This window comes from Geotrypetes seraphini, chromosome 17 (genome assembly GCF_902459505.1).
Source record: "Geotrypetes seraphini chromosome 17, aGeoSer1.1, whole genome shotgun sequence".
Taxonomy (NCBI): domain Eukaryota; kingdom Metazoa; phylum Chordata; class Amphibia; order Gymnophiona; family Dermophiidae; genus Geotrypetes; species Geotrypetes seraphini.
This window is the reverse complement of record NC_047100.1, coordinates 28,488,450-28,503,180: the sequence shown is the minus strand read 5'-3', so window position 1 is coordinate 28,503,180 and position 14,731 is coordinate 28,488,450. Positions and strand designations below refer to the sequence as shown.

Below are 14,731 nucleotides of genomic sequence, written 5' to 3'. Positions count from 1 at the left end.
AAGTATTTCCAGGGTGATTGTACTTTCTGAAAGAGTGAAAAACTCATTTGCTTCTACCTGTTCTACACGACTCAGGATTTTGTAGACTTCAGGACAGATAGGGTAGTTTTTCTCAAGTACCTAATTTCATTTTAGTTTGATACTTTGTAAACCGCTTAGGTCAGTAAAATGCAGGAGCGGTAGATCAAATCTTAAATAAACTAACATAAACTTAAGAACACAAGACTAGCTTTACTGGGTCAGACCAATGGTCCATCAAGTCCGGTAGCTCGTTCTCACGGTGGCCAATCCAGGTCACTAGTACCTGGCCAAAACCCAAGGAGTAGCAACATTCCAAAATCCCAAAGAGTAACAACAGATTCTAGAACCCCAAAGAGTATCAAGATTCCAAATGGAATCTCAAAGAGTACCAAGATTCCAGAACCCCAAAGAGCAGCAACATTCCGTGCTACCGATCCAGTGGCTTCTCCCAGGTCTTTCTCAATAACAGACTATATGGACTTTTCCTCAGTCATCTCTTTTCCAAGCTGAAGAGCCCTAACCCTTTTAGTCGTTCCTCATATGAGAGGAGTTCTATCCTCTTTATCATTTTGGTCGATCTCCTTTGAACCTTTTCTGATTCTGTTACATCTTTTTGAGATATGGTGACCAGAACTGAAGGTAAGGTCACACCATGGAGTGAGTGTCATAATATTTTTGGTCTTATTTACCATTTTCCTAATTATTTCTTAGCATCCTGTTTGCTTTTTCCTAATAATTCTTAGCATCCTGTTTGCTTTATTGGCTGGCAGAAGATTTCAGCGTAGTGTCTACAATGACACCCAGATCTTTTTCTTGGGTCCTGACTCCTAAGGTAACTATGATTTGGATTATTCTTCCCAATGTGCATCACTTAGCATTTGTTCACATTAAATTTCATCTGCCACTTGGATTTCAGTCTTCCAATTTCCTAAGATCTTCCTGCAATCTTCCACAGCCCAGTTTTGTGTCATCTGCAAATTTAATCATCTCACTTGTTGTTCCAATTTCCGAATTATTTATAGATATATTAAATAGCACCGTTCCTAGTACAGATTCCTGTGGCACTCCACTAGTCATCCTCCTCCACTGAGAAAAATGGTCATTTAACCCTACCTTCTGTTTTCTGTGCAATCCCCAATTCCTAATCCACATTAGAACATTGCCTCCTATCACAAGACTTATTAATTTTCTCAGGAGTCTCTCATGAGGAGCTTTCTGAAAATAAAGATACACTACATCAACTGCCTCACCTTTATCCACATGTTTATTCACTCGTTGAAAGAGATGAAGCAAATTGGTGAGGCAAGATTTCCCTTGGCTGGACCTATGCTGATTCTGTCCCATTAAACTATATTTGTCTATGTGTTCTGTAATTTTATTCTTTATAATAGTTTCCACTTTTTTTTTTTTTTGCCTGGCACTGAAGTCAGGCTTACCAGCCTGTAATTACCCAGCTCACCCCTAGAACCCTTTTTAAAATCAGCGTTACATTGGTCATTCTCCAGTCTTCAGGTACAACGGTGCAAAGGAACTCATTCTGATATGAGAAACTCAGATGAAATAATTACTTTACATAAATCACACGTCAGAGCCTGGATCACTGCACATTAGTCATGTTCCTGTTACAATGATGCATACATCTAATAAATTATTCTGGGCGCTTTGAATCAACCTATGGTCTATCGTGTACGTGTTGCAGTTTGTGAAATCTCTCAAAACCAATGAACTGGTCCTATGGTCACATAAAACTCATGGTTACTGCTACCAAGTCATCATTAAGATTATTTATCGTCTGCAGCTCTGAATGTCCCATCTCAAAAAAGAAAAAGAAAAAAAAGATACAGAGAAAAGTAACCCAAATTGTAATGGAGGTAGAACAGCTTAGAGAAGAGACAACTGAAAAGGGATATGATAGAGGTCTATAAAATCATGAGCAGGGTGAAATAGGTGAATCCTTCTAAACAGAACTAAGACTATGGAACAGTCCATGAAACTAGCAGATTTAAATAGACTTTGTGGCCCTTTCCCTGGGCCCAGCATGTTTAATGCCAACCCTGGAGATATGTCCTCAATTTGTCTCTCCCCATCTATCAATCTGTACCTTACCATACCAACATCCATGGAATACCATGAAGGAGAGATTTGGTTCCTGTGAAATGTATAGTGTTATAGTTCCTGTACCCTGAGGCCCAATAACCCGTTAGGAAGAACTGGGTAAGCAGCAGGAGTCATAAGCAGAAAAATTAAGACATTCGCCTTACTTTGCAGTAGAAATGACTCAAGATATTCAGCAGTATTATAATCATATCTCTTCTTAGCCGTCTCTTTCACAAACTGAAGAGCCCTAACCTTTTTAGTCTTTCCTCATACGAGAGGAGTTCCATCCCCTTTATCATCATAAGCAGTGGATTTTCTCCAATCTGCCTTAATAACAGTATATAAATAATCACATTCTCTATAAGTTGTAAGTTAATGATTCTATAGGTTTGTGTTTTGATCCTTTAGCATGTTATTGACTCTGTAATGTACATATCTCTGTTTCTGAAAACTTTGTTTATGAATCCTTGTAGCCCGTTTTGGGCTCCTGGGGAGGACAGGCTATAAAAATGAATTTTATCAGGGAAAATTCTAGTCTAGTCTAAGGTCTAGGGGCATGGCATTCCAGAGTGAAGGGGCCATGACTGAAAATATTGTTTTATGAGAAGTGTCGTAGACAATTTCACGGCTAAAGGGGATTACTGATAGATTCTGAGTATTTGTCCTTGATGACGTAGAAGGAGTAAGAAGTTTCTCAATTAAAGCTGGGGTATTTGCGAGTCTAGTTTTAAAGGTGAAAAAAAGTATTTTGTGCGTTACACGAGTGGGATGAGCAGTCAATGATCGTGGTCGAATTTTTTAGCTTTGTAAATGAGTTTTATTGCTGTGTTCTGAAGAATTTGGAGCCGACGGATTTCTTTCAATGTTATACCTTGGTAGAGGGAGTTACAATAATCAAGGTGAGAAAGAACTAGAGAATGGGTAGGAATGTTAAAAGAGGGAGGATCTAGAAGTGAAGATGTTGACTATATTAATTTTAATTTGTAACAAAAAAATTACAGGATCATCAAGTTAGTGATCAAAATCCAGAAGCAGATTTATTACATATTTCAACCAAATTAGAGATATCCGAATTCGAAGTTGCTAAACCATCTACTTTATTAGGTTGGGTTGCCATTCTACCTGATAAATTTTGGATAAGGAAGTTGTTCTTCCAAAATAGATATAAAGAGTTTTAGGGTTTAAAAATTCAGATTTTCCCAGATGTTTCGCATGAGACTCAAAAGCAAAGAAGACAATTCTTGATGTTAAAACCTGGAGTTTTGCTTAGGGGGGGGGGTACCTTTTATTTAAGATACTCTTGTAAATGTGTAGTTAAATAGAAATCCCTTAACTATGTATTATATGAACCCTCACACTTAACTGCATTTCTGTCCTTAAGGCGTCTCAAAGGGGTTTGAAGTTTTTTTGAACTCTTGGAAATTAGATTCTGGCTCAAATGTTGAAACTTTTCGTTTTCCTAGATGACTGTACGCAGGTTTTTCTTCATTCTAGTAATCAAGGATTTCAACTATGGTGGGGACTAGAAATGGATTAGCTTTAAGTATTTTCTTTTGCTATAGATTATGTATTTCTTACTCTTAGCTAACATTTTCTTTTCTGTACAAAATTAATTCTTGATATTGTATGTTTAAAATTGATAAATAAATAATAATTTTTAAAAAAATGTAATTTGTAAAGACATTTCCGGACCACAGCGCATATCTGGTTGTGGAATGTGAGCTTTTTTTTTTTTAACAAGAATTTCCCCTAGAAGCTTGATCTTTGTGTCCTTCTAAATCAGGGGTGTCAAAGTCCCTCCTCGAGGGCCGCAATCCAGTTGGGTTGTCAGGATTTCCCCAATGAATATGCACGAGATCTATTAGCCTACAATGAAAGAAGTGCATGCAAATAGATCTCATGCATATTCATTGGGGAAATCCTGAAAACCCAACTGGAGGGTCTTTGACACCCCTGCTCTAAATGCTTGCATTCTTTCCTTCTTCACATTTGAAATATATTCCTGCCTTCTCTACATCTCTGTTCCTCAGTCTAACTCTTTCTACTCAAGTTTCTAGTTTATTAGGTGTTTATATACTGCCTATCAAGATTGTCTAAATGGTTTTCCAATCAGGTACTCAAGCATTTTTCCCTATCTGTCCTGGTGGGCTCACAATATATCTAATGTACCTGGGGCTGTGGAGGACTGAGTGACTTGCCCAGGGTCACAAGGAGCAGTGTGGGATTTGAACCCACAACCTCAGGGTGCTGAGGCTGTAGTTCCAACCTCCAGCTCCACCTCTTCCTTAATCCATCCTCTGTCTTCCTATTTTGTGCTGTTCCTTGGGCAATAGAACATGTTTTTGCTTGAGGGTGTCAACAAGTCAATTCTACCACCATCCTCCCCTGTCTTCCCTCAAATATTCTATTTGCTAATCCTGTGTGGCCCATTCAGCTGCCTACCTTCTTTTCTATTTCTCTATCATTCTTCTCGCAACCTTCCTTTTTGCCCTTTTTCTTCTGTTTCTTTCCTTTCGTCTCTCCATTTTTTTTGGTCTCCGATCTTTCTCTTCTCAATTACTTGTACTCTTTCTTTTTCGCCAGTCATTGGGCAAAATTAGATGCGAAATGGATTTTTCTGGGACTGTCGAGAGTTGACTACGAAATACTCATGAATTATACCCGTCTCATTTTCTTCCAGAAACATGTTTGAACTACAGATCTTTCTGTGGGTCAGTCTCCAGCCTGTGAGATGCTCACAGAAAGAAGAGGAGAAAAAAAAAACAAAAACGAGATAAAATACAAAGAAAGAGAACTATGAATCGTAGGCTCGGGAGGCTGCCGTCCCAGATTCCTGAGGTTTGCACATCTGTTCTGCTTGCTGCCACTCCTCATGATATATTACTTATTCCACTGAAAGGTGTTCAGGGTTTCTGCTGATACAGCAACGAGCGTGGAAGCTAAAAGAGGAGAACCTGGGAAGATGAAGCAGGACACATAAAATAATTTATAGCCTCTAGAATCAATGTGATCGTTGCATGTGTTCACAGATTCCTAGGGCTTCTAGAAACCCACCAACTTCTCGTAACGTCGTTCATCAAAGTTCATCAAAGGAGGAAAGGTCTGCTTTTTAAATGAAATATTTGTAAGGTTTTGCAAAACAATCAAATTCAACCCAGTTGGAAAAGTAAAGGGAAAACAGTGGCACAATAAGATCAGCAGGTATCGTAAAGCAGGAAAGAGAATAATATTCTTTTCTCATTAGAACAATGCAAAATGAGGAGAAACCCCTAAAGGGAAATAGCGCAATAAACATTGCACACTAATAAGCCAGAGTCAGGACAATGAAGTCTAAACAGTTATCTTACTAAGCTTCGGGGAACGCGGGTTGTAATGTGAATGAGAGCAGGCCAGTGCCCTGAGCAAGGAGCTACACAGTGGAGTAAAGGTGCCAAGGAGTCCTGTTTGGTTCATAGGTATGAGAGAACATATACATAAAACTAGTCCTTAGATCAGTGTTCTTCTAAGCAAGGTCTGGGGGCCAATGGCGGCCCCCAGAGAGCCCCCTTTGGCAGCTCTCATTCTCTTTCTGGGGGGGGAGGACTGCTTCTCTGCCTCTCTACCCAGGCCTAGGCTAGAAAGAACATAAAAACAGCCTTACTGAATCAGACCAAAGGTCCATCAAGCCCGGTAGCCCATTCTCACGGTGGCCAATCCAGGACCTTAGTATCTGGCCAAAACATTCCATGCTACCGATCCAGAGCAAGCAGTGGCTTCCCCCATGTCTTTCTCAATAACAGACTATGGACTTTTTCTCCAGGAACTTGTCCAAACCTTTCTTAAAACCAGCTACGCTATCCGCCCTTACCACATCCTCTGGCAACGTATTCCAGAGCTTAACTATTCTCTGAGTGAAAAAAGATTTCCTCCTATTGGTTTTAAAAGTATTTCCCTGTAACTTCATCAAGTGTCCCCTAGTCCTTGTAATTTTTGACGGAATGAAAAATCGATCCACTTGTACCCGTTCTACCCTAATCAGGATTTTGTAGACTTCAGTCCTATCTCCCCTCAGCCGTCCCTTTTCCAAGCTGAAGAGCCCCAACCGTTTTAGTCTTTCCTCATACGAGAGGAGTTCCATCCCCTTTATCATCTCAGTCGCTCTCCTTTGAACCTTTTCTAGTGCCGCTATTTCCTTTTTGAGATAAGGAGACCAGAATTGAACACAGTACTCCAGGAAAAAGTAGATGGAGGAGGAGAGTACGTTTGAAGGACAAGGCATTTCTCAATAGACAAAAAAAGTATACATTTAGAAATGCTCATAAACATTGAAGGTACACCCCAATGAAGTTTGAAAATGGGCTTTGGGGACCGATATCACTGACACACACTGGTCAGTAGTATTGTGGCTCCACATGAGCGGCTCTCCTTCAGGTCATTAGAAGCCAAAGAGACCCCAACTTAAAATGTAATGAAGACCTTCAGTGGCGCTGCAAGAGTGAGAGGTGTCTGGGGTGGTGGCGCCCCACCCACCTCCACACACTCTTTCCCCGCCCCCTCCTGCTGCACGTGTGCCGCTTCCCTTCCCCCGTACCTCTGTAACATTCCTGGCGTGAACTGCAACCCCCCAAGCTGCTGTCGTGCCAGTGTCGGCTCTTCCTCTGACATCACTTCCTAGATGCAGGTCCGGGAAGTGATGTCAGAGTGCACCGGGTCATACCTCATCCTCTCTCTCCCCCCCTTAAAAATAAGAATAGATCTTATTATTTTCTACTTCAACCTCTTTTCTTGTTACTAGATTTTTTTAAAATTCTATCGACAGGTTGTTTGTAAGATTTGGTTATCGCAATTAAGTGGATAATGGCAGAGGGACTTCCAGTGACATCATCTGAATAATGGCAGCTCTCGCCTGAAGCTCTGATCAGCCCTTGCCTTCAAAGGTCAAATTCCAACCAAAACCTGTTCAATTGCCACAGTAAATAAAGGACAATAATACCAGTGATGCGATGGCACGCAAACGTCCCGGAGAGATGAAACAGTATTTCCAAGCAGCTGCATGTGATGAAAATGGTGGCTCATGTTGCGGAAAATCAATCACACTGAATCCCCAGAGGACGACGAGGCCTCAACCTCTTCCATAACGGAAGGAACTGAAGACCATCATATGGAGCCGACAAAAATTATGACGACCTCCACAATATGCTACAGGAATTAAAGGGGTCTTTTTATTAATGTGTGCTAACTGATTTAGCACGCGCTAAAGATTGTCGGGGGGGCGGGGTTTGTGTGGAGATCTCTCATTGGAATCCCTTCACACGAGCAATGTTGTTTGAATTGATTGTATGTGATATGTGGAGTTTTGGGGGTCAACGATTATGGTATTGAAGCCTGTTTTTGGGAAGGTGTCTTAGCTGGGTCTACATAGCTCATCAGTGGTCTTTTTCTTCACATTTGTTTGTTGCAGTAAAGTGAGCTTGTGGAATAATGTTATTACATCAGTAACAGCACCTTCTATAGGGGTTCTTTCATTAGGGCACGCTAACCAATTTATCACACGCTACATGCTAAGGCGTCCCTTATAGTCTAATGGTGCCTTAGCATGTAGCGTGTGCTAATATTTAGCATGCCTTAATACAAGGACCCCATAGCCAGGTAATGCTCTGTCCAATAGGACACTTCACTCAGCTAACAGAGCACTAAGGTTCCATCCAAGGGAGGTCAACCTTCTCCCGGATGTAGGAGTCACTCTTTGACTGAAGGAAAGGAGGGAGAAGGGAGATATGATAGAGACATGGTGCTGTAAGGAATGAATTGCTATTGAGAATCCCTGAAGCAGCCGGCAAATGACGAAACAAGGCCTTGTTGGAGCAGCGTAGTGCGGTGAAGAGTAAAAGAGGGTGCCAGCAGAGAAGCTGTAGGGTTCGCTACCACGCACCTAAGCTACGTAAAAGTTTTTCTGTTACAAATAAATACCTGTGCACCGTGGTGGGTGCATTACCCGGTTGATGGTACATTTTCTGAGTGGAGGTTTGCAGGGTTTTTTTTAATGCCAATGAGGAAAAGATAGCAGCTTGAAATCTTCTCCGATTGCTGCATTATTGAACTATTTATTGAGGCTTTTTCTCTACTTGTTAGAATTAAATGTGGTATCTCTGGGAAGCTGCCCACCTCTGGTGAGTAACATTTTGTGGTTTTTCATATTTTCCTGTTACTACTCTATATTTCCTTGAGAGACATTTAAATACCTATGTCCATGCAGCGAGTCTCTTTCAATTGAAAGCAAACTCTGGAATAAGGGGCGTAGGATGAAGGGGAAAGGGAACAGATTCGGAAGCAACTTCAGAAAATGCTTTTTAATGGAAATGGTATATGCTCGTAATGGCCTCCTGGTGGAGGTAGTAGAGACATTGGAACCTAGGACAATACCAGGTGGACTTTACAGTCTATGACCAGAAATACCAACGAAGAGACAAGTGAATTAAATCATGTATTTTTAATTAGAATAACTAATGGGCAGACTGGAAGGACCATTCAGGTCTTTATCTGCCATCATTTACTATATTACCTGGCAGAAACCCAAAGAGTAGCAACATTCTAGAGCTGAGATTGTGATGTCATAATGCCTCATTCCACCAATGCCTAAGAGCCAACTTCAGCAGTGATGTCACAGTGGCTTGATTAGATGACAACTTCAGCATCTGGAACCCAGGACAATACAAGATGGACTTTACAGTCTATGACCCAGAAATACCAACGAAGAGACAAGTGAATTTAATCATGTATTTTTAATTAGAATAACTAATGGGCAGACTGGATGGACCGTTCAGGTCTTTATCTGCCGTCATTTACTATAGAAAATATCGGCTACGTACATTGGATCTGTAAGAGGCAGGCTGACTAGATAGGCCATATGGTTTTTATCTGCCTTCATTTTTTCTGTTTCTTTGTAGAGTGTCTGATCTTTGAAGTGGATCCTCTCTCCCAATGTCACCACTTGGCTTAAAGCCCATATCGAAATCATAATGTTAAGAGCATTATAAACAACGGAGGTAGGGAGGGCTGTGCTAGGATGTAAAGAGCTGAGCATCTCTCCTGCCCTCCATTGACATTTATGGTATGTTCACGTCACTGAGCATTAATTTTAGTGATTTAGGTTATTTAAATTCTCTTCTATTAGTTAGATCCCATATCCACATATTTTAAGAATCTTGTAATTCCTCTGAACTGGAGAACCTGACACCATTTCGAGAAATGCTGGGCCAAATACTCAGCCAGGAGCGACTGCCGCTGACATTATTCCTGGAAATTCAACGTGGGGCCAAATCCAAGCTCTGGCATTTCATTTCCGCATACACAGAGCTGGTGAAAACGTAGCCAATTAAGTGTGATATTCAGCAGTTAACTAGCTATGAAGCAATGCATAATGATAGGTCTGACTTTATGTGGCCCTATTTATGCCGTTACCTTGACTGGTTATGTTATGTTAATCAGGTTTTCTAGTCCAGCTTTACCTATTCAGTTCAAGGTTGGGTTGCATCGCAAGAGATTAGGTTAGTTACCCAGGAAATTATAGTGCACAGATTGACACGGACATTGAATAGAGTTGCTAGTAAAGGTAGATCAGTAGAGTTATTAATGCAACTACGTCATAATTACAAGTTCATATAGGTCATCGTTGGCTCATTGCCATGTTCCAAAAGTTGCATTAGACAGTTTAGAAATGGGCTTTTACTGTTACTTCCGGGTTGGCTCCCTGTCTTGGTACAGAAATGCTTTTAATAGTTTTCTGAACCTGAGCTAGTGGTCACAAGATCGTAGTGCGAGTGGTAGTTGGTTCCAGCATTTTGCTAATTGCTATTGGATGGATAAGGCAATTTGCCTGGTAGACTTTATGCTGTTGCATGCTGGGAATTTTAAGTGGAAGAGATTTCCGGTGGAATATCTGTTGGAGGTACCCCGGAGTAGGATGGCTTAGTTGGGGGGCGTTGCCTGTCAGGATCTTAAAGGCAGTGATGCCTAATTTAAACTTGATCCTTGCAGGTATGGGCAGCCAATGTCGTTTCATATAGCGGGGTTGTAGGTGTTCCTATTTCGAGTCTTACTGCTGCATTAAGTTAAGTGCTGGTTAAGTGCCAAATATCTGCTCCGGAATGCCCCCCAAATAGCCAATTTTGTGTTAGGTGCTAATGGGACATTTTCAGCAGCCCTATCCAATTAAGTTATCCATGAACAAGTGATTTAACCTGCCACGAGCCATTTCTGGCTGGTTAAATTGCTTTGAATATCATCCCTGCTGCTTTTCCCCCTCTAACACTGAATGTATGTGAATATTCCTGAGGAACTCCTGTGTTGCCCAGTTCCATGATTTATCTTTGCATTGTATCTCTGTACCCAACTGGAAAATTTCTTTTGCCACTGAAAACCAGGCGAGACGATAAGGATTCTTTGAGTCTCATTTGTTATCTAGGGGGGTAAATTCAAGGGGGTGGGGTTGTTAGAGTGGGCAGACTTGATGGGCTATGGCCCATCTTCTATGTTTCTATGTTTCTATGTATGATAAATTAAGGATAAGAGCAGAGTCTAGATACCATTTGGTGATGGATAGTAACTGCCCTTGAGACTTGCTTTAATGGAATCTCAAAGTCTGTCTTGAAACATTGAACAAGTTTTAAAGAAATAAGAAGTCAAATCAACTTTCACACATACATACTCAGAAGAGGGAGATTTTGAAGCATTCATGACAACAATGAGAAACAAGTCAAAAATGCAACTGAGGGACGGTAGAAAAATAGTATTTCTACAAAATGTTGAGCTTGACCCGCCTTAGAAACAGAGAAACATGTCGGCAGATAAAGGCCAAATGGTCCATCCACTATCAACTCCTCTCCCTATTGGCTAAGGCTCTTAACATTTGCATCTCCTCTTCCTATAGGCTAAGGCTCTTTACACCTGCATTGTGAGGTCATAGAGCTTTATGGTTATAGAAACATGATGGCAGATAAAAGGCCAAATAGCCTATCCGCTGCATCCACTATCTCCTCCTCTCCCTATTGGCTAAGGCTCTTAACATTTGCATTTCCTCTTCCTATAGGCTAAGGCTCTTTACACCTGCATTGTGAGGTCATAGAGCTTTATGGTTATAGAAACATGATGGCAGATAAAGGCCAAATAGCCCATTCGCAGCATCTACTATCTCCTCCTCTCCCTATTGGCTAAGGCTCTTAACATTTGCATCTCCTCTTCCTATAGGCTAAGGCTCTTTACACCTGCATTGTGAGGTCATAGAACTTTATGGTTATAGAAACATAGGAAATCATGGTGAACAGTGTGCAAACGGTGGAGATTGAGTGGCCGCTTTGCACTTAGCTTATGCTCCACTTTGAGGGTTTTTCCTGCTTCTACAGCCAGGCACTATGAAGATAACAACCTTTTTCAGATAAGTGTGATCATGAGGTTTTGATATTGATATTTATACAACTGTTATTTAATTAAGAAGAAAAGATTTTCCACTTATCTTTGGAGTTTTTCAGCCTCAGGATGTGTCTTCCTGCCTCAATAATTGCATATTGAGGTGGGTTTGTCTATGTGGGTGTGGAACTTTGATTATAACCCTAGTAGACACTGAGGTCTTTTCTCCAATTTATTGGCACATTTTGTGCGTTATTATATTGATGTGTGTAGTGCTGGGTGTATCATCAGATGTTTATTTCTGAAGAGAATTTATTGGCGTCCTTTCTTGGTTTTTTTGTGTTTTTTATAGAAACATAGAAACATGATGGCAGATAAAGGCCAAATGGCCCATCCATTTGGCCCTTCCACAGCATCCACTATCTCCTCTTCTCCCTACGAGATCCCATGTGCCTGTCCCACACATTCATGAATTCAGACTCAATCTGTCTCCACCACCTCTACCAGGAGACTATTCCACATATCTACTACCCTTTCTGTAAAAAAAAAGTATTTCCTTCTGAAAATGGAAACAGGATTCATAAATATCTATTTCCTCAGTGAACTTCACCTCTCTCAAAGGAAAAACAAACTCAAAACATGTTCCCACTGTCTCCTTTACAATGAAGGTTAAGGATTCCTCTGTATGCACCTTATTACTAAATAAAATGATAGATTAGTCAAGCACATATTTTGAAACATTTGGCAATGTTACAGAGTATAAATATTATGCTAAGTTATTGTTATAAGCTATAAAAGAATTGCTACCATCTGGCAACGTGGATATCTTCCCAGAAATGGTTCCAGAAGTCCAATCTCTTCCTTCTTCTTGAAGAATGCACATTGGGGGGGCCTTGAGAAGTTCTGAGTACAAGAGCTCAAGCGGCACTAGAAAAGGTTCAAAGAAGAGCGACCAAGACGATAAAGGGGATGGAACTCCTCTCGTATGAGGAAAGACGAAAACGGTTAGGGCTCTTCAGCTTGGAAAAGAGGCGGCTGAGAGGAGATAGGACTGAAGTCTACAAAGTCCTGAGTGGAATAGAATGGGTACAAGTGGATCGATTTTTCACTCCGTCAAAAATTACAAAGACTAGGGGGACATTCGAAGTTACAGAGTAATACTTTTAAAACCAATAGGAGGAAATATTTTTTCACTCGGAGACGGGGCCTGAGGAGTCTCACCAAATCAGGGCCTTCCACATATCGGACCGCAATTGTCCATGCGTGCAATCGTCAGGGCCCTTTTGTCGGAGCACCGTTGCCCTGCACGGATTTGTCGGTGTACCCATATGCCAGCAGCAAAATTGGCGGAATTTTAAATGACTATTAAAAAGCCATCTCTTACGTCAGATGAAATATGGTGCTTGACTTTTCATTTTATCGTTTATAATTTGAGATGTCTTGTTATATTTGTTGTATATGGATGTAATTTTGTAACCCACTTTGGGAAAAGGCGGGATATAAATAAATGAACCATAAACCATACTGTTTCTTTCACTTCTTTGGGGGGTGGGACGGGGGTCAGTGACCACTGGGGCAGTGTGGGGGCTCATGCCTTCATGCATCCGGTGGTCATCTGTTCAGATTGGGGACCTTTTCGGCCCTTATGCACTTTTAAAACAGGTCTAACTCCGAACGTCTAAATGACTGCCCTGGGTTTAGACGTACTGGAGGGCAAATGACCTACAGTACGCCTAAAAAGTCAGTTTTGAAAACCAGCACTTAGACGATTTGGCGATTAAAACGCACAAGTGCCACTTTATGCTGGTTTTGTGTTTTGGTTTTACCTCTTTCTGTTTTGAAAACGAGCCCCTTAGGCTCTCTAAGGGAGCGGAAGCACTAGTGGACAGTACCACGATGGACCGTTTCTGAGCATGTGCAATATGCAGTAGATATGAATCATTATATGTCTCTGGTCTAGCAGGATTTTCCTATCCTGTAGGATCTCTGACGTGGCAGCTGCCAGGGGGTAGATTGCTTTGTTCGGCATTGTTCTGCTTTTCATCTGCTACAAGCCTGTATTTTAGTAAAAGAACACACAGACAAGCATTTTAGCTCTTTTTGTATCCTAAACTATTTAAATCACTTTGGATCTAATCAATTCTTTTTTTATTCTCCTCCCTTTCTCTCTGTCCAACCATCACCTTCCTGTATATCTTATTTCCATCTCTCTCTGACTTCTTCCCTCGATTCCTCACCCCCGTTTCAGCTCTCTGCCTGGTGCTAGGTTGCATGATCTTTCCAGACGGCTGGGACGCAGAGACCATCAGGGATATGTGTGGAGATAAGACTGGAAAGTATTCACTAGGTGACTGCTCCGTTCGCTGGGCTTACATTCTGGCCATTATCGGTATCCTGAATGCCCTCATCCTCTCTTTCCTGGCTTTTGTCCTGGGGAACCGACAGAACGACCTACTGCACGAGGAGCTCAAGGCAGAAAACAAAGGTAAAACCCAGGACTGAGACCCAGAAATATGTACTGTGCACTATTGGTATTTAAAATGCAGAGTCAAGACATTGTTTATTTTCCTAAAGCTAAGTGAAATATGAGAAAGAATTTGAGAGAGGTTTTAAGCTGGGCGGGAGTTTTCCAGTTGCATTGCTACCAGTGGGTAGTGATGCGATAATCTCTAGGGCAGGGGTGTCAAAGTCCCTCCTGGAGGGCCGCAATCCAGTCAGGTTTTCCGGATTTCCCCAATGAATATGCATTGAAAGCAGTGCATGCAAATAGATCTCATGCAGATTCATTGGGGAAATCCTGAAAACCCGACTGGATTGCGGCCCTCCAGGAGGGACTTTGATACTCCTGTCCTAGGGAAAGGCGAGTGCCTTGGAGTCCTGCAGAAGTTGCCTGCCTCACACTCAGTGGCGTATCGAGGGCGAGAGACACCTGGGGCGATGGCACCCCTTCCCCGACCCCCCTTCCCTTCCCCCATAGCTCTAGTTCACCGCCTTGACCAACTTCAACGTGCTCTTCGCGACCTTGTCCTCTCCCTCTGACATCACTTAATACGCGCGACACCCCGGAAGTGACAGCGTGAGCTGACCTGGTTGCGGGGAACCACTAGAGATGCGGGGGAAGGGAAGGCGCGAGTGCAGCAGGGGAGGGGTGGGAAGAGGCGGGGTGGAGAGGAGGAGGGGTGACACAACTTCAACGTGTTCCTCACGAGTGCGTCGGCTCTCCCTCTGA

General features: G+C 41.9%; 1 protein-coding gene across 1 annotated transcript in view; it reads left to right on the top strand.

Moving 5' to 3' along the window:
* Window positions 1-14,731, top strand: part of LHFPL4 (LHFPL tetraspan subfamily member 4) — a 77,009-nt gene that overhangs the window by 44,713 nt on the left and 17,565 nt on the right. Inside the window, exon 2 of the mRNA XM_033926622.1 lies at window positions 13,751-13,987. Coding sequence (XP_033782513.1) covers window positions 13,751-13,987 — 237 coding nt within the window. The remainder of the gene's footprint in view (window positions 1-13,750; window positions 13,988-14,731) is intronic.